Genomic DNA, 14,525 nt, shown 5'->3' with positions numbered 1-14,525 from the left:
AACACTCATGAACCATACTCAAAGTATATGCATTCGGATATCATTAATATTCTATCTTTATTCATATTATATTTTTTATTTCAGTTATTTTATTTATGTACAATTGTACATATGTATCAATTTTTGTGAATTTTTTGTTGTAGTTTTTTGTTTGTTTATAATTTACTAACATCGAAATCCAATAGAAGATGAAGGCAGTATCGTAGACTCGTAGATTTCCCGGCCCAGCAAGACCACAGGAAACGTTCAAAGCTCACAAGATGGCGAGCCGCGGTGGCGTAGCTTGAACGTAGATTGAAGGAGAGCGAGGGCTTAAAGTAACGCTTTTTGCTTAAACCGAAGCTCAGCCTTCAATTTTGAAAATAAATCCGCTAAACCCTCTCCAAACTAAAAAGCCGTACTTCAACTACGAAACTCCGTTAAAAATAATAAGTAAAACTTATTAACAACATGATACACTTCGCGTCACTTGAATAGAAACAACAATTTTTCTTTAGAAAATACCGATTGGCGCTTCGGTGAGGTAACTTAGTAGATTTTTGGTTTTGCATTTTCAAAGAGGAATTTTTAATAAACAATGTTGTAAAAACAAAAAACCCAAAACAGAAACCGTATGGCTACTAGTTGCGTTTTTTGGCATTACTTCACAAAAAACAGTGTTTTTTTTTGCGTCACTTGAATAGAAACAAGCTCTTAAATTAGATAAAAATGATGAAAAATCATGGACAACACCAATTTTTGTAAAGCAGTCTTAAACTTTGACATTATTTGCACATTATAACCAATTATGGGCTACGAGCTACCATTAGGCATCACAGAAAATGCATAAATAGAATTAAACATTTAAAATGCACTTGTACTGTACACAATCGTGGACCTAATTGGAGAAAGTGACTATAGTGTTTGGTAACTTCTTACAAATTAAGAAAATGACATTTTCTACAATTTAAGGTTTGAATAAGTGAAATAAACTTTCGTTTTCATCCGGAATGGATCTGTTTTGTTTCTATTGCGTTGTTTTTTTCTGGAACTCTCCTTGTGCAATCTCTAAGAGGGTTGTTTTTCCACGTTCCTAAACTTCCCAAGAGCTTCTTCCATTATTTCTTTGTAAAAGTTTGCATCTTTTTTCGAAGCGTGAAGCTTCAATTTTCCTATTGCACATCATAAAAACAAAGCGTATTACTATAACACATTTTATTGCCCTTTATTGGCGATGCGATAAAAGTTATTCTTTCATAAACCAATGAAATAGGACTAATATTAACGTGGTCCATCTGAGTTGGTATGTTTTCCTTTAAAAAACCACTCTTTACCTCACTTCTTTTCAGTTCAAATGCAACTATAAAATAGTTAACTTTTTTGTAATCTTAGTAGAAGTTAAAATGTTGTTATTTTGCATTTTGAGGCTTTTTAAATGTTGTGCACCTTTTATAACTTCCATGATGGAACAAACCAACACATTACCATCGCACTAACACCACGTTTTTGACCGATTTTAGCGGCAAAGTGAAGGAAATTGCTGCTAGTTTTTAAATTATTTTTTTCTCTGCTCTTGATTTGGGTCTCACCTGTCTTATTTTTTTATTCAATCACTAGTTTACGATATTTCAAAAATATTCTCATACAAATTTTCCAATATCTTTCGCGATTTTGCATAGTGCAAGTGCATTTCCAATGTTAGCTGCTATTTATGCATTTTCTGTGATGCCTAATGGTAGCTCGTAGCCCATAATTGGTTATAATGTACAAATAATGTCAAAGTTTAAGACTGCTTTACAAAAATTAGTGTTGTCCATGATTTTTCATCATTTTTATCTAATTTAAGAGCTTGTTTCTATTCAAGTGACGCAAAAAAAAACACTGTTTTTTGTGAAGTAATGCGAAAAAACGCAACTAGTAGCCATACGGTTTCTGTTTTGGGTTTTTTGTTTTTACAACATTGTTTGTTAAAAGTTCCTCTTTGAAAATGCAAAACCAAAATCCTACTAAGTTACCTCACCGAAGTGCCAATCGGTATTTTCTAAAGAAAAATTGTTGTTTCTATTCAAGTGACGCGAAGTGTATAGTTTCCAACAACAAAAACCCCGCATATGGGGCATCTTTTAACGTAGACTGGGTTTTTTTGTAACCAGGACGACAAGTAAAGATAGCCCCTCATTTATTTGAGAAAAAATTAATTCATATTTTGTAAATATGTAATACAATAAAAATAGAGAAAACATATATAAAAGGTAATGAATGACATAAGCTTAAATTCTAAAAAATAGTACACTGTTTCTTTTAAGTAAACAGCCATTTTTGCTCAGCCATTGAGTCACACAAGGATCCTTGTGAACATTTTTATCCTCATATCAAACACTAAAAAAAAGGTTTCACAGAAAAAATTGGAATAAATATTGCTCATCTTGCTCTCCAGAGATGGTTTGGTCAAGCGTCTTCTCATTCACTTGGCACTCTTGCATATGTGGTTAAAAAAAAGATCACGTATACGCCACAGTATATGTGGACAACGTGCAAATAATGTGAATTACAACTTTGGCCCAGATGCTAACACACTTAAATCAAAATTAAATAAACACTTGCATTCAATAATTGAACAAAATGTTAATCTTCTTGTCCTCAGTTTTAATAAACAAACAAAAACCTTTTAAATATGAATCAAAAATTAAAAAATACTTCCACAGCCGCGTTTATTATCCTTATTTTCAAAATACTACAAAAACAAAAAAAAAAAATTAATACAAACCTAACACAAAACAAAACCTTGTATAGGTTAACAAAATATAAATCAAGGGGCACGGTAGTGCCCAGCCAAGTTCTCTAGCAACTTTGGCACTACACCCTTATTTACAGGAAACAACTCAGGCCATTTTCGACCCCCCTCTAACTTCCACACCAAAGATGCTAGAAATTTCAAACTCACTACATTTGTTGAGATGGTCAAAACCAAACACCTCACAAAATTTCAGCCTCCTACGATGAGTAGTTTCTGAGATATAGGGCTTCAAAAATTGCAAAAACCGTAACTGACTCACTGATTCACTGATTCACTGACTCACTGACTCACTGACAGATCATCAAAATTATGGAGAACTTCCCGATATCGTAGAAACTTGAAATTTTAAACGGTGATAGGACTTGTGGTGAATACAAAGGAAAAAATCGAAAATTTGAGATTTTCAATTCAGGGGGCGTGGCATCCTCCCATTTCCGCTGAATTTTCATCAAATATAATAGAGCACTTCTGATTATCGTAGAATCTTGAAATTTGGTACAATGGTAGAGCTGGTAGTTTATACAAAGGAAAAAATTTAATATTTGAGAATTTCAGCCAGGGGGCGTGGCAATCGCCCATTTGTGCTGAATTTTCATCAAATATTATAGAGCACTTCTGATTATCGTAGAATCTTGGAATTTGGTAGAATGGTAGAGATGGTAGTTTATACAAAGGAAAAAATTTAAAGTTTGAGAATTTCAGCCAGGGGGCGTGGCAACCGCCCATTTCCACTGAAGTTTCATCAAATATGGAGATTTTCAATTCTACAGCCATACTTTGCAAAAAGTAGTGAAATCACAACAAAAACATTACTGTTAAAAAAAGAGCCAAGTTCTCCTATGTTAAAATTATGCTGGCACAAAAAGTATTGAGATGTAAAAGTGTACCAAGTTCTAAAGTTTGGGTTCAAATTCGTATCAATAAAATTTTGATTGTTTACTTGGCAATTTTTGAAATAACTTTAAAAATCGGTCATTAAAAGAAAAATTGTCAAGAGAACAATCAAAATTTTATTGATACGAATTTGAACCCAAACTTTAGAACTTGGTACACTTTTACATCTCAATACTTTTTGTGCCAGCATAATTTTAACATAGGAGAACTTGGCTCTTTTTTTAACAGTAATGTTTTTGTTGTGATACCATTTTTCATTATAGTTTTGTTTCCTTTGTAACCAAAAAGTCCTAATCAGGGATTTTTTGGCTATTTATTCAATTCCGTATATCGACTGTAGCGCTACAGTTGATTCATAGCGGATCTTTTTCTGGTTTTACTTATATAGAATATAATATGTCTATAATTATTCAATGCTTACATATTTACGTTTTTATTGAATAAAAAAATGTTTAAAAAAAAACTCTTTAATGAGCCTTTGATCTTAAGATGGGAAAACGATAAAAAATATAAACAACAAAATAAAATAATATATTCGACAGTATTGAACGAAAATCAGCATTTATATAAAATCTTTTGCGGTAGAAAAATGCAATAAAAATGAAAATATTTTTCCATACCATACATTCCTACATGTGTACAAAAAACATATCACATACAATATATAAATTCTTGGTATAGGGTTGGGTATAATGAGTAAAATTCTTCTTCTTCATATGAGTGCCTACTTACCTACATATGACAAGTATGTAGTTTATATAATGGTAAAAGTCTTTTTTACATGTGGCTTTTTTATCTTAAGTTCCTTCTATCAAAAATGTGTATGTACATTAAAAAGATTTTACTTTTTTCACATTTAACAGATCATCACAAATTAGTGTGGCCAGCACAAATCCTTTTGATGATGAAGATGATGACGATGTTGTAATGGGTGGAGTTTCTGCCTCTTCTACTCCCGCTAAACATCCAGCTCGGAAAAAGCGACGTGCTCCACCACCACCAATTCCAGTAAGTTTTAAACTTTTCTATGATATACATATATCATATATATCATTTAAATATCATATGTCATTTAAAAAAGGTTCGTTTGAGAGAAAAACCCGCTTAGCTGAAAGAGAAATTGTGACATTTTGCCGTTTCACTTAATCGGGTTTGACTGTACATATCTATAACTTATACATTCCTACATAATTTAAGTTACAGATATCGTCGGTGACGCGAGCAAAGTGTGCAACTTCAATTTTTTTGAAAATGAGATTTTAATGCAATTTGTTAGATTTGAGTGAGTCGCAAAAACCAGGAATTCCCATTCAATTAGCAATTAAAATTGTTCATGATTAAAATTTGGTTAAATGTAAAGGAATGGTCCAGTCCTGTAGAATTAATCAATGGAATGTTACCCATTAATCGGATATATTTTTCAAAAAGCAATTTCACTATAGCGGGCAATGACCAAAAAATACGACCAAACCTTGCTTGGTTTGACATTTTGTGAATGACCCAACCCCGAAATTCGAATTTTAAAATAATCTGAAACCGTTAAAGTACTAATGTACTTGCTTTTGGAGCTTTTATTATATAGCTTTATAGCTTTAAGTATGTTGACATTTTTGTAAAGTTTTTTTTTTTCGGGCTGGAGAATTAAGACAAATAATGGAAATAACTTATTTTTTAGCATAAAAAAAAATTTGTTACTTGCGAAATAGGTACTACATATATATGTATCAAGTTATGCATTCGTACAAAAAAAAAAGTTGAGATAGCATTTTTTCATGACATTACGATGGTAGAGAATGCCAAAAATGTGGGTCCCGGAAGTCCGTCTGTCAGTCTGTCAGTCGGTCAGTCGGTCAGTCGGTCAGTCTGTCAGTCTGTCAGTCTGTCAGTCTGTCAGTCTGTCAGTCTGTCAGTCTGTCAGTCTGTCAGTCTGTCAGTCTGTCAGTCTGTCAGTCTGTCAGTCTGTCAGTCTGTCAGTCTGTCAGTCTGTCAGTCTGTCAGTCTGTCAGTCTGTCAGTCTGTCAGTCTGTCAGTCTGTCAGTCTGTCAGTCTGTCAGTCTGTCAGTCTGTCAGTCTGTCAGTCTGTCAGTCTGTCAGTCTGTCAGTCTGTCAGTCTGTCAGTCTGTCAGTCTGTCAGTCTGTCAGTCTGTCAGTCTGTCAGTCTGTCAGTCTGTCAGTCTGTCAGTCTGTCAGTCTGTCAGTCTGTCAGTCTGTCAGTCTGTCAGTCTGTCAGTCTGTCAGTCTGTCAGTCTGTCAGTCTGTCAGTCTGTCAGTCTGTCAGTCTGTCAGTCTGTCAGTCTGTCAGTCTGTCAGTCTGTCAGTCTGTCAGTCTGTCAGTCTGTCAGTCTGTCAGTCTGTCAGTCTGTCAGTCTGTCAGTCTGTCAGTCTGTCAGTCTGTCAGTCTGTCAGTCTGTCAGTCTGTCAGTCTGTCAGTCTGTCAGTCTGTCAGTCTGTCAGTCTGTCAGTCTGTCAGTCTGTCAGTCTGTCAGTCTGTCAGTCTGTCAGTCTGTCAGTCTGCCAGTCTGTCAGTCTGTCAGTCTGTCAGTCTGTCAGTCTGTCAGTCTGTCAGTCTGTCAGTCTGTCAGTCTGTCAGTCTGTCAGTCTGTCAGTCTGTCAGTCTGTCAGTCTGTCAGTCTGTCAGTCTGTCAGTCTGTCAGTCTGTCAGTCTGTCAGTCTGTCAGTCTGTCAGTCTGTCAGTCTGTCAGTCTGTCAGTCTGTCAGTCTGTCAGTCTGTCAGTCTGTCAGTCTGTCAATCTGTCAGTCTGTCAGTCTGTCAGTCTGTCTGTCTGTAAACGAAGCTACAGCCTAAACGGATATACCGATTGATGTCAAACTTGGTATGTAGCGTTATTTGGCGACTCTCCAGAGGGGTTTTTGGAATAAATTTTTTTGGACCAAAAATAACGGTACTTGTTATATACCGATTTTAGTAAAATTAATCTTAAAATGAATGAAAAATTTTTTTTTGAAAATCATTATTCCGATTATCTCCGAAAATGCTGATTCGATTCCAACGAAACTTTTAGTGAAGAAGCATTTATATAATTTAAATATAAACCAGAAATTAAATTTTCAAAAAAATAATTTTTGGATTTTTAAAAAGATTTTGAATTTTTTTTTTGAAAAATCAAATTTTTGAAAACGAGACATTGAATTTTTTTGAAATTTTGTTTTTAGATGCTGATTAGTGATTTCTACAAAATGGCATACCAATTTTATTTTAAAACTTATTTCATATATTTATTTGTATAGATTTATACAATAAGATACAATATCTTGCTCCAAAAAGTTATTTATAAAAAATTAGTTTTTTTAAAAAACGGCTCTAACGATTTTGAATTTTTTTTTCCAAAAATGCATCTTAATATATCAATCAAAACTGCATACTTGTTTTGGGGGCAATTTGATTTCAGATTTTATTTTATTTTTTTAAAAAACGAATTTTATTTTTTTTTCCAAATTTCTATATAAAAAGTCTTAAAAATTTAAACAACTTTAACTCTAAGAGCAAGTTCGTGCGACCCAGTCGTGCATTTTATTTACAAACAAATAGCGCTACTGAGAAAATAAATATTTTCACTTTTGTACTTTTGCAAAGTGGCCAATGTTTTACAGGCTTGTTTCTTGGATTTTGATTACTTTTCAATCAGATTTCCAAAAAAAGAAAATGTTTTTCGCATTATTATTGACATTATTTTAAACAGCTAAAAACTGAAAGTCCGAAAATTCCGCGTTTTTTGGGGACCAAGCCCTTGTCTAAGTCATTCGAATAATACAAGCTTAATCAAATTCAGCTCAGAAATACCATGTAGGTATACGACAACAGTAACTAGTCATAGTGGTATTATGTAGTAAAGGATTTATCTATATATGCAAATATAATACACACGAAGCTTGAGATTTGTAGCTATCTTTAAAATAAGGTCATTATTTTAGAATTAAATACATTAATAGCTTAAACATTTATCATGTTTAAATGCATGCCCACTTCACAGAATAAGGTCTGGACACCTAGTGAAGGCAGTTTTATCAATCGAATCATTGGGTAATTTTGTTTGAATATTTTACATTTATTTTACTCAAACGTCAAACACAGTATTATTTGTTTTGTGCAATCAAGCTATTTTGTGTTCAGTGATAATAAAGCAAAATTTATTTGTTCACTAATTTAATTTCATTAATATAGTTATCATTTATCATTTTATCATAAAGAAAACACAATTTTTTTATATGTACTATGATATCACAATTATTTTGTGATAAGATAAGTTCTATTTGGGTCTTATTTATAAGTAAAATTGCAAAAAGTATTTAAATTTTTCACAGGCACTCGCTTATATGTACTGCAAAATATTTCAACCCAATTTGTATTGGAATGTTTTAATGAAGTAAAAATAATAGTGGCTAGTCTAATCAAAGGAACTTATACTTTTACATATCGATAATAATAGGGTTGTTTGTTCATTAAAAAAGTCTGCGGGCATACAATCTTACAATTTTAATAGAGTAGGTGAAATAAGCAACAAAAAAACCAATAAGGTGTGCGATGTGCCGTTGTTTTAGATAAGAAAGTATATTGGAAATCTAAAAACTGAAAGACTAGTACTTGCATAAATGATTTGATTTATGAATGCATCGCTAGTTTAGTAAATTAAACAAAACTATTCGCTGCTTAAGAAAAGCGATTTAATTTATAGATAATTCTCGTTCACAGGAACTAAGTTTTATCAAAAAAAAAAAGTTTCGTACTCATTTGAAAATGTCTTTTCAAAATATATTAGTAATTCATACAATTATAAATCGATGTTATCGCTGGGTTAGTTATCTTGTTTTGTTTGGTAATCCGGAAGAGCTCTCCGATCCCGAACCACAAAAAAATTACCGAAAACAGCTCTTTTTGTAAGAAGTTTTAAAAATTTATTAGCAATTTGAGCAAGTTCTCTAGCAACTTTGGCACTACACCCTTATTTACATTAAACAACTCATCAGGCCATTTTGACCCCCCTCTAACTTCTATACCAAATATGCCAGAAATTTCAAACTCGATACATTTATTGAACTAGTCAAAAAAAAAAAAAATCCTTACAAAACTTTAGCTAGCTAGGATGAGTAGTTTCTGAGATATAGGGCTTCAAAAATCGGAAAAACCGTAACTGACTCACTGACTGACTGACTCATTCACTGACAGATCATTAAAATTATGGAGAACTTCCCGTTATCGTAGAAACTTGTAATTTGGGTTGGGGTCAAAATTCTGCCGGGGTCAAAATTCTTTTGTCAAAATTCTGCTTTCAAAATTCTGCCTTACAAAATTCTGCTTTCAAAATTCTGCTTTTCAAAATTCTGTTTTTCAAAATTCTGTTTTTCAAAATTCTGCTTTTCAAAATTCTGTTTTTCAAAATTCTGCAAAAAATTTAAAAAGGGTTTGGAAAATGTTAAAAAGCGCGCGCTTTTTGACATTTTCCAAACCCTTTTTTAATTTTTTGCAAAATTCTGTAAAATCATCTTCTTGAAACATTTTCTGCTTATTTGATTACTTACCTACATAATTTGTCATTCTTTGAATGCATATTAATTTTTGTTTCATAAATGAATAAATTTGAGAATATTAAGAAAAGGTTTTAATACTAAACATTTCCGAAAATAATTCAAATTTCTTTAATTTATCAAATAAAGATGAATAGTCAAAAATTTGAATAAGAAAAGGAATATTTTGTTTCAAACAACATCGGTTCCAATAAGTGATAGGTTTTATTTGAAAGAAAGTCAGTCAATGCATTTAAGAAATATTTGCGACACTTAAACAAAAAAATTTAGGAAAGTACTAATGTTGAATTACATTAATGAGGTGTATTTTTCTTTAGTCAGCGCATATGCTATAAAAAAAAACAGAATTGGCAGAATTTTTTTGATCAAGTATAATGCTGGCAGAATTTTGAAAAGCAGAATTTTAAAAAGCAGAATTTTGAAAAGCAGAATAGAAAAAAAGCAGAATTTTGAAAAACAGAATTTTCATTAAAAAAGCAGAATTAATTTGGCACAGTGATGGGTCGGGATCGGGTCAAAATTCTGGCTTCAAAATTCTGCTTTTCAAAATTCTGCTTTTTTAATGAAAATTCTTCTTTTCAAAATTCTGCTTTTTTTCTATTCTGCTTTTCAAAATTCTGCTTTTTAAAATTCTGCTTTTCAAAATTCTGCCAGCATTATACTTGATCAAAAAAATTCTGCCAATTCTGTTTTTTTTTTATAGCATATGCGCTGACTAAAGAAAAATACACCTCATTAATGTAATTCAACATTAGTACTTTCCTAAATTTTTTTGTTTAAGTGTCGCAAATATTTCTTAAATGCATTGACTGACTTTCTTTCAAATAAAACCTATCACTTATTGGAACCGATGTTGTTTGAAACAAAATATTCCTTTTCTTATTCAAATTTTTGACTATTCATCTTTATTTGATAAATTAAAGAAATTTGAATTATTTTCGGAAATGTTTAGTATTAAAACCTTTTCTTAATATTCTCAAATTTATTCATTTATGAAACAAAAATTAATATGCATTCAAAGAATGACAAATTATGTAGGTAAGTAATCAAATAAGCAGAAAATGTTTCAAGAAGATGATTTTACAGAATTTTGCAAAAAATTAAAAAAGGGTTTGGAAAATGTCAAAAAGCGCGCGCTTTTTAACATTTTCCAAACCCTTTTTAAATTTTTTGCAGAATTTTGAAAAACAGAATTTTGAAAAGCAGAATTTTGAAAAACAGAATTTTGAAAAACAGAATTTTGAAAAGCAGAATTTTGAAAGCAGAATTTTGTAAGGCAGAATTTTGAAAGCAGAATTTTGACAAAAGAATTTTGACCCCGGCAGAATTTTGACCCCAACCCTGATGGGTCTTGAGGTGCATAAAAAGGAAAAAATCGAAAATTTGAGACTTTCAATTAAGGGGGCGTGGTATCCGCCCAATTTCGCTGAATTGACATCAAATAGTTTAGAGCACTTCTGATTATCGTAGAAACTTGAAACTCGGTAGATAAATAGAGTTGGTAGTTTATACAAAAGGTACAAATTTTTAATTTGAGAATTTTATCCCATTTTCACTGAAGGTTAATCAAATATTTTAGAGCACTTCTAACTATCGTAAAATCTTGAAACTTGGTAGAATGATAGAACTGGTAGTTTATACAAAGGGAAAAATTTAAATTTTGATAATTTTAGCCAAGGGGCGTGGTAACCGCCCATTTTCATAGATAGAATCTTATATGGCTTGGTAGGATCGTATGCAAAAGAATCATTTAAAAAATCCATCCTTAGATATTCGAACACAACTGCCTTAAAAGAATTAGGAAATATGAATGCTTGAGATCTTTTTAGGAAAGGCACTAGAATAACAAAATCAAAATTTAATTGATACAAATTTAAAACCAAACTTAAAACTTGGTACACTTTTATGTCTCAGTACTTTTTGTGTCAACATAATTTTAACATAGGATAACTTGGCTCTTTTTTTAACAGTTATGTTTTTGTTGTGATCCATTATACATACCGTAGAGGTTCCCTTTTTTAAAGCATTTGAGAACCTTTAAGCCTAGCTTTGCCATACGGCAACGGCCGTTATTTCTGAAAGTAGAGTTTGGAATAACATGTTTACTATCAGAACAGAAATGATTAAGTGAAAATAATACAAAATAATGAAATATAAACCGATTCAATAAAACTGACTTCATTTAGGTCGTAATGGGCCTAGTAACCAGGGTTTTTCCAAAATTAAATATTCCATACTAAAAAGGTTTAAAATCCAAATAACCATTTTGTTTCTGTAAAGCTTTAAAGAAGCAAAGGTAGCATCTGTAGAACTTTATAGACGCAAAATAGTTATATGTGAATTGAAAGGGCACCAGGCAGATTAATAAACTTGGTATCCTACATAAATGCACATAAACAATTAAGTTGTTCAGAAATATCAAACTAATCACAACACCGATACGCAAATATGTATGAGCTTTTTAGTGTTTAAAAAAATCTCGTTCCCACTTAATAACGTAATGCACTAATGATAAATTATTTAATCTTTTAATTAGTATTAAACGTTTTTTGTTTCTTTCTTTTACAGGTGCATCAAATAATCAAAGAAGAAAGCTCGAGTGCTGGTTCCACTCCTAGTCACAAGCCATCCACTACTCAGCCTAAGAACTCCAATGAAGAGGAACGCCTTGAAATTCACAATCTTACTGCTGAAATTGAAAGCTTTGTCAAATCGTCCAATACGGACAGTCCTGAAAATCATGAAGCTCGTTCCTCCTCTGTTGTTGTCACCTCAAACTCACTTAAACAAAACGGTACAATACCAAAAACTTATAATTCACCATCAACCCGCGAATCAGACACATCGATTACTTCCAATGTCGATATTATTATTACCCCAAATGAAGAATCATTGTTCATTAGAGAAGATCAAGATATTGAAGTTTCAAAGAAAGAAGACTCTTCTGTGAAGCTTGAGAGAAATAAAGTAGAAGAAATTGGGCATGTAGAAACGATCCATATTCGAACAGAGAGCCCTCGCTCGACACCCGAAAGGAAAGAATCACCAGGAGTATCAACTTTCCGTTCCGAAACCAAGCCTAGCTCCTCTGAAAAGGTTATAAATACTACAAATGAATCCGTTGTTAAGGTGCATGAAGTAACAATCAAAGAAACCACAGAAAAGTCAAGACCTCCTATTGCAGCTAAGCCCAATATTCCAAAGTCTCCACCACCGGTTTCTCCAAGGTTGTCAACTTCTCGTCGGGAAATTTTACTGGCTGAAACTCCAGACACTCCTGCAATGAGAAGAAAAGAGATAAAAACCGTGGAAGAAGTTTCTTCTTCTGCTTCTTCTTCTTCTCCAGAGATGCCACATAGGGAGGTAGGAATTGACGTTGGTCCTCTTAAAGAACCTGCACCTCAACGTCACGAAGTAACTATTAAAGTGCAACATGTTCTGGCTATTAATGAAGATACAAAACAAGAGCCTGTTTTAGATTCAACGCCCATCCCAGCAGTAAGAGGACAAAAGCAACAATCAACTGAACAAAATTCACCCCTTCCAGCCGTAAGAAAAGTAACTATAATTGAAAAAGACCCTAATGTATCAAATCAAGCAAAGTCTTCCGCAACATTTAAGGAAGAAATTAAAACGCAAGCAAAGTCTTCCCCAACATCTAAGGAAGAAATTAAAACTCAAGAAAATGCTTCAAATCTTGAAGAAGATCTTCCAACTACAATTTCAGAGCTTCAGTTGATTATTTCTGAAATAGAACAAGTTGCTGAACGTATTGAAGAATCAGCTACTGAAAATCCCCAAGAACCAGACAGCCTTCCTAAGCCTGTTGTAGCTTTAACATCTCCTAATGATGAAATCGCTCATCCAGCTCCTATTCAAAAACCTCCGAGGGCGAAGCATTTCACTGAAGATATAAACGAAAATATTTATCGACCAAGGCCGAGCCAATGGAAACAATCGACTCTAGCTCCCCTCGAACCAGTTCCACCAGAGAAACGACGATCTGTTAAACAGATCATTGATTCCATTAATCGAAGTCAACAACTGCTAGGCGGGGCCAAAAAAGAAGAAGAAACTGAAATTGATGCCAATAATCCACAACGAAATCAAAGCGAAACAAATACTAATGCAATGGAACAAAACTTAAAAAGTTTAGCCGAGTCACAACGCGAAATGAAGAGAATGCTCTTGGAACTTGAAGGACTTGAAAACGCTCACGAACAGAAACTCTCTAACAAAACTGATGAGAATTTTCAAGGCATTCTAGATACTATTGTATCTACGCTAGCTAAAGAAACCGATAAAAATGGCAATGGGAATGGCAATGGAGACGTATTCAAAAAATGCACTATAACAAAAGAAGTCAATAATGCCTCAAGGGAATCATCGCCAACAAGCTCAAATCTTGATTGGAATCCCTTGCCGAAGCCCAAACGAACTAATAAGAATTTATCACCAGAGCTTCAAGTGAAAAGGAATAATAATAATAATAAAAACAACTAACAAACAGTTAAGTGTTGACTGATTTTATAGGTGTTGAATGTTGATGAATTGAAATGTGACCTCAAAAATTCCTTGTGCAATATTCGTAAGGCTCATTCCTAAGGAGCTTAATCTGTATCGAAAATCCGAATTAAAACGCAAAAAAAGTATAAGGACCCACGGCAGCCACAAAAAAAAACTTATATAACATAATTACTCGTATATCCTCTTATGAAAAGTAATAATTTATAATTTTATTAAATTACGTGTTACAATAATTTTTATTTATATAATTTTAAACAAAAATAAGAAGATATAAAATGTTGGTTTGCTAGTCTGGATAATGTAAACTTGGGCTAATTTAACCAATGGGATAATTAAGAAGTTTAATAAAGTCTATGTGCCTAAAGTTTTAATCTTATTTAATCTTTTTAAAGTGCAAACTCAGGTTTGTTGACATTTATTCTGGAATAGCAAACAAATAAGTCTCCAAATAATCGAGAACAGGTAAGAATTCCATTTGTAGAGCTGCGTACTGCGAAACGAAAAGCATAACGCAATGTTTACGATTTCGTTGTGCTATTTTTGTATGAAAATTTTTGATTCGCTCCAGCAGCATACTAAGCTAAGCTTTCAAACTGTAAAAGCAGTTACAAATCTTTTAGATCATATACCTAGTATTTCTATACGATAAATTTAGAAGACATCGTTAGTTTAAAAAAACGTAACAAAAATAGAAAAGTTTATATTTTTCAAAAACGTCTCTAATGATTTTGATTAAAATGAATGTGTGTAATGAGCAAATAAGACGGTAAATTTATGATTAAAA

The 14,525-nt window shown here is 32.6% G+C and overlaps 1 protein-coding gene across 3 annotated transcripts in view; it reads left to right on the top strand.

The window, feature by feature from the left end:
- Positions 1-14,117, top strand: part of LOC129920768 (E3 ubiquitin-protein ligase RBBP6) — a 39,554-nt gene extending 25,437 nt beyond the window's left edge. For all 3 annotated transcript variants that reach the window (XM_056002348.1, XM_056002346.1, XM_056002347.1), the window contains 2 exons: positions 4,534-4,678; positions 11,783-14,117. In XM_056002348.1, the coding sequence (XP_055858323.1) occupies positions 4,534-4,678; positions 11,783-13,717 (2,080 nt within the window). In that variant the 3' untranslated portion in view covers positions 13,718-14,117. The remainder of the gene's footprint in view (positions 1-4,533; positions 4,679-11,782) is intronic.
- The last annotated feature ends 408 nt before the right edge of the window (positions 14,118-14,525 follow it).

Source organism: Episyrphus balteatus, chromosome 1, assembly GCF_945859705.1.
Source record: "Episyrphus balteatus chromosome 1, idEpiBalt1.1, whole genome shotgun sequence".
Lineage (NCBI taxonomy): Eukaryota > Metazoa > Arthropoda > Insecta > Diptera > Syrphidae > Episyrphus > Episyrphus balteatus.
The sequence above is the reverse complement of the archived record's forward strand: the minus strand, read 5'-3'. Positions and strand labels throughout refer to the sequence as shown.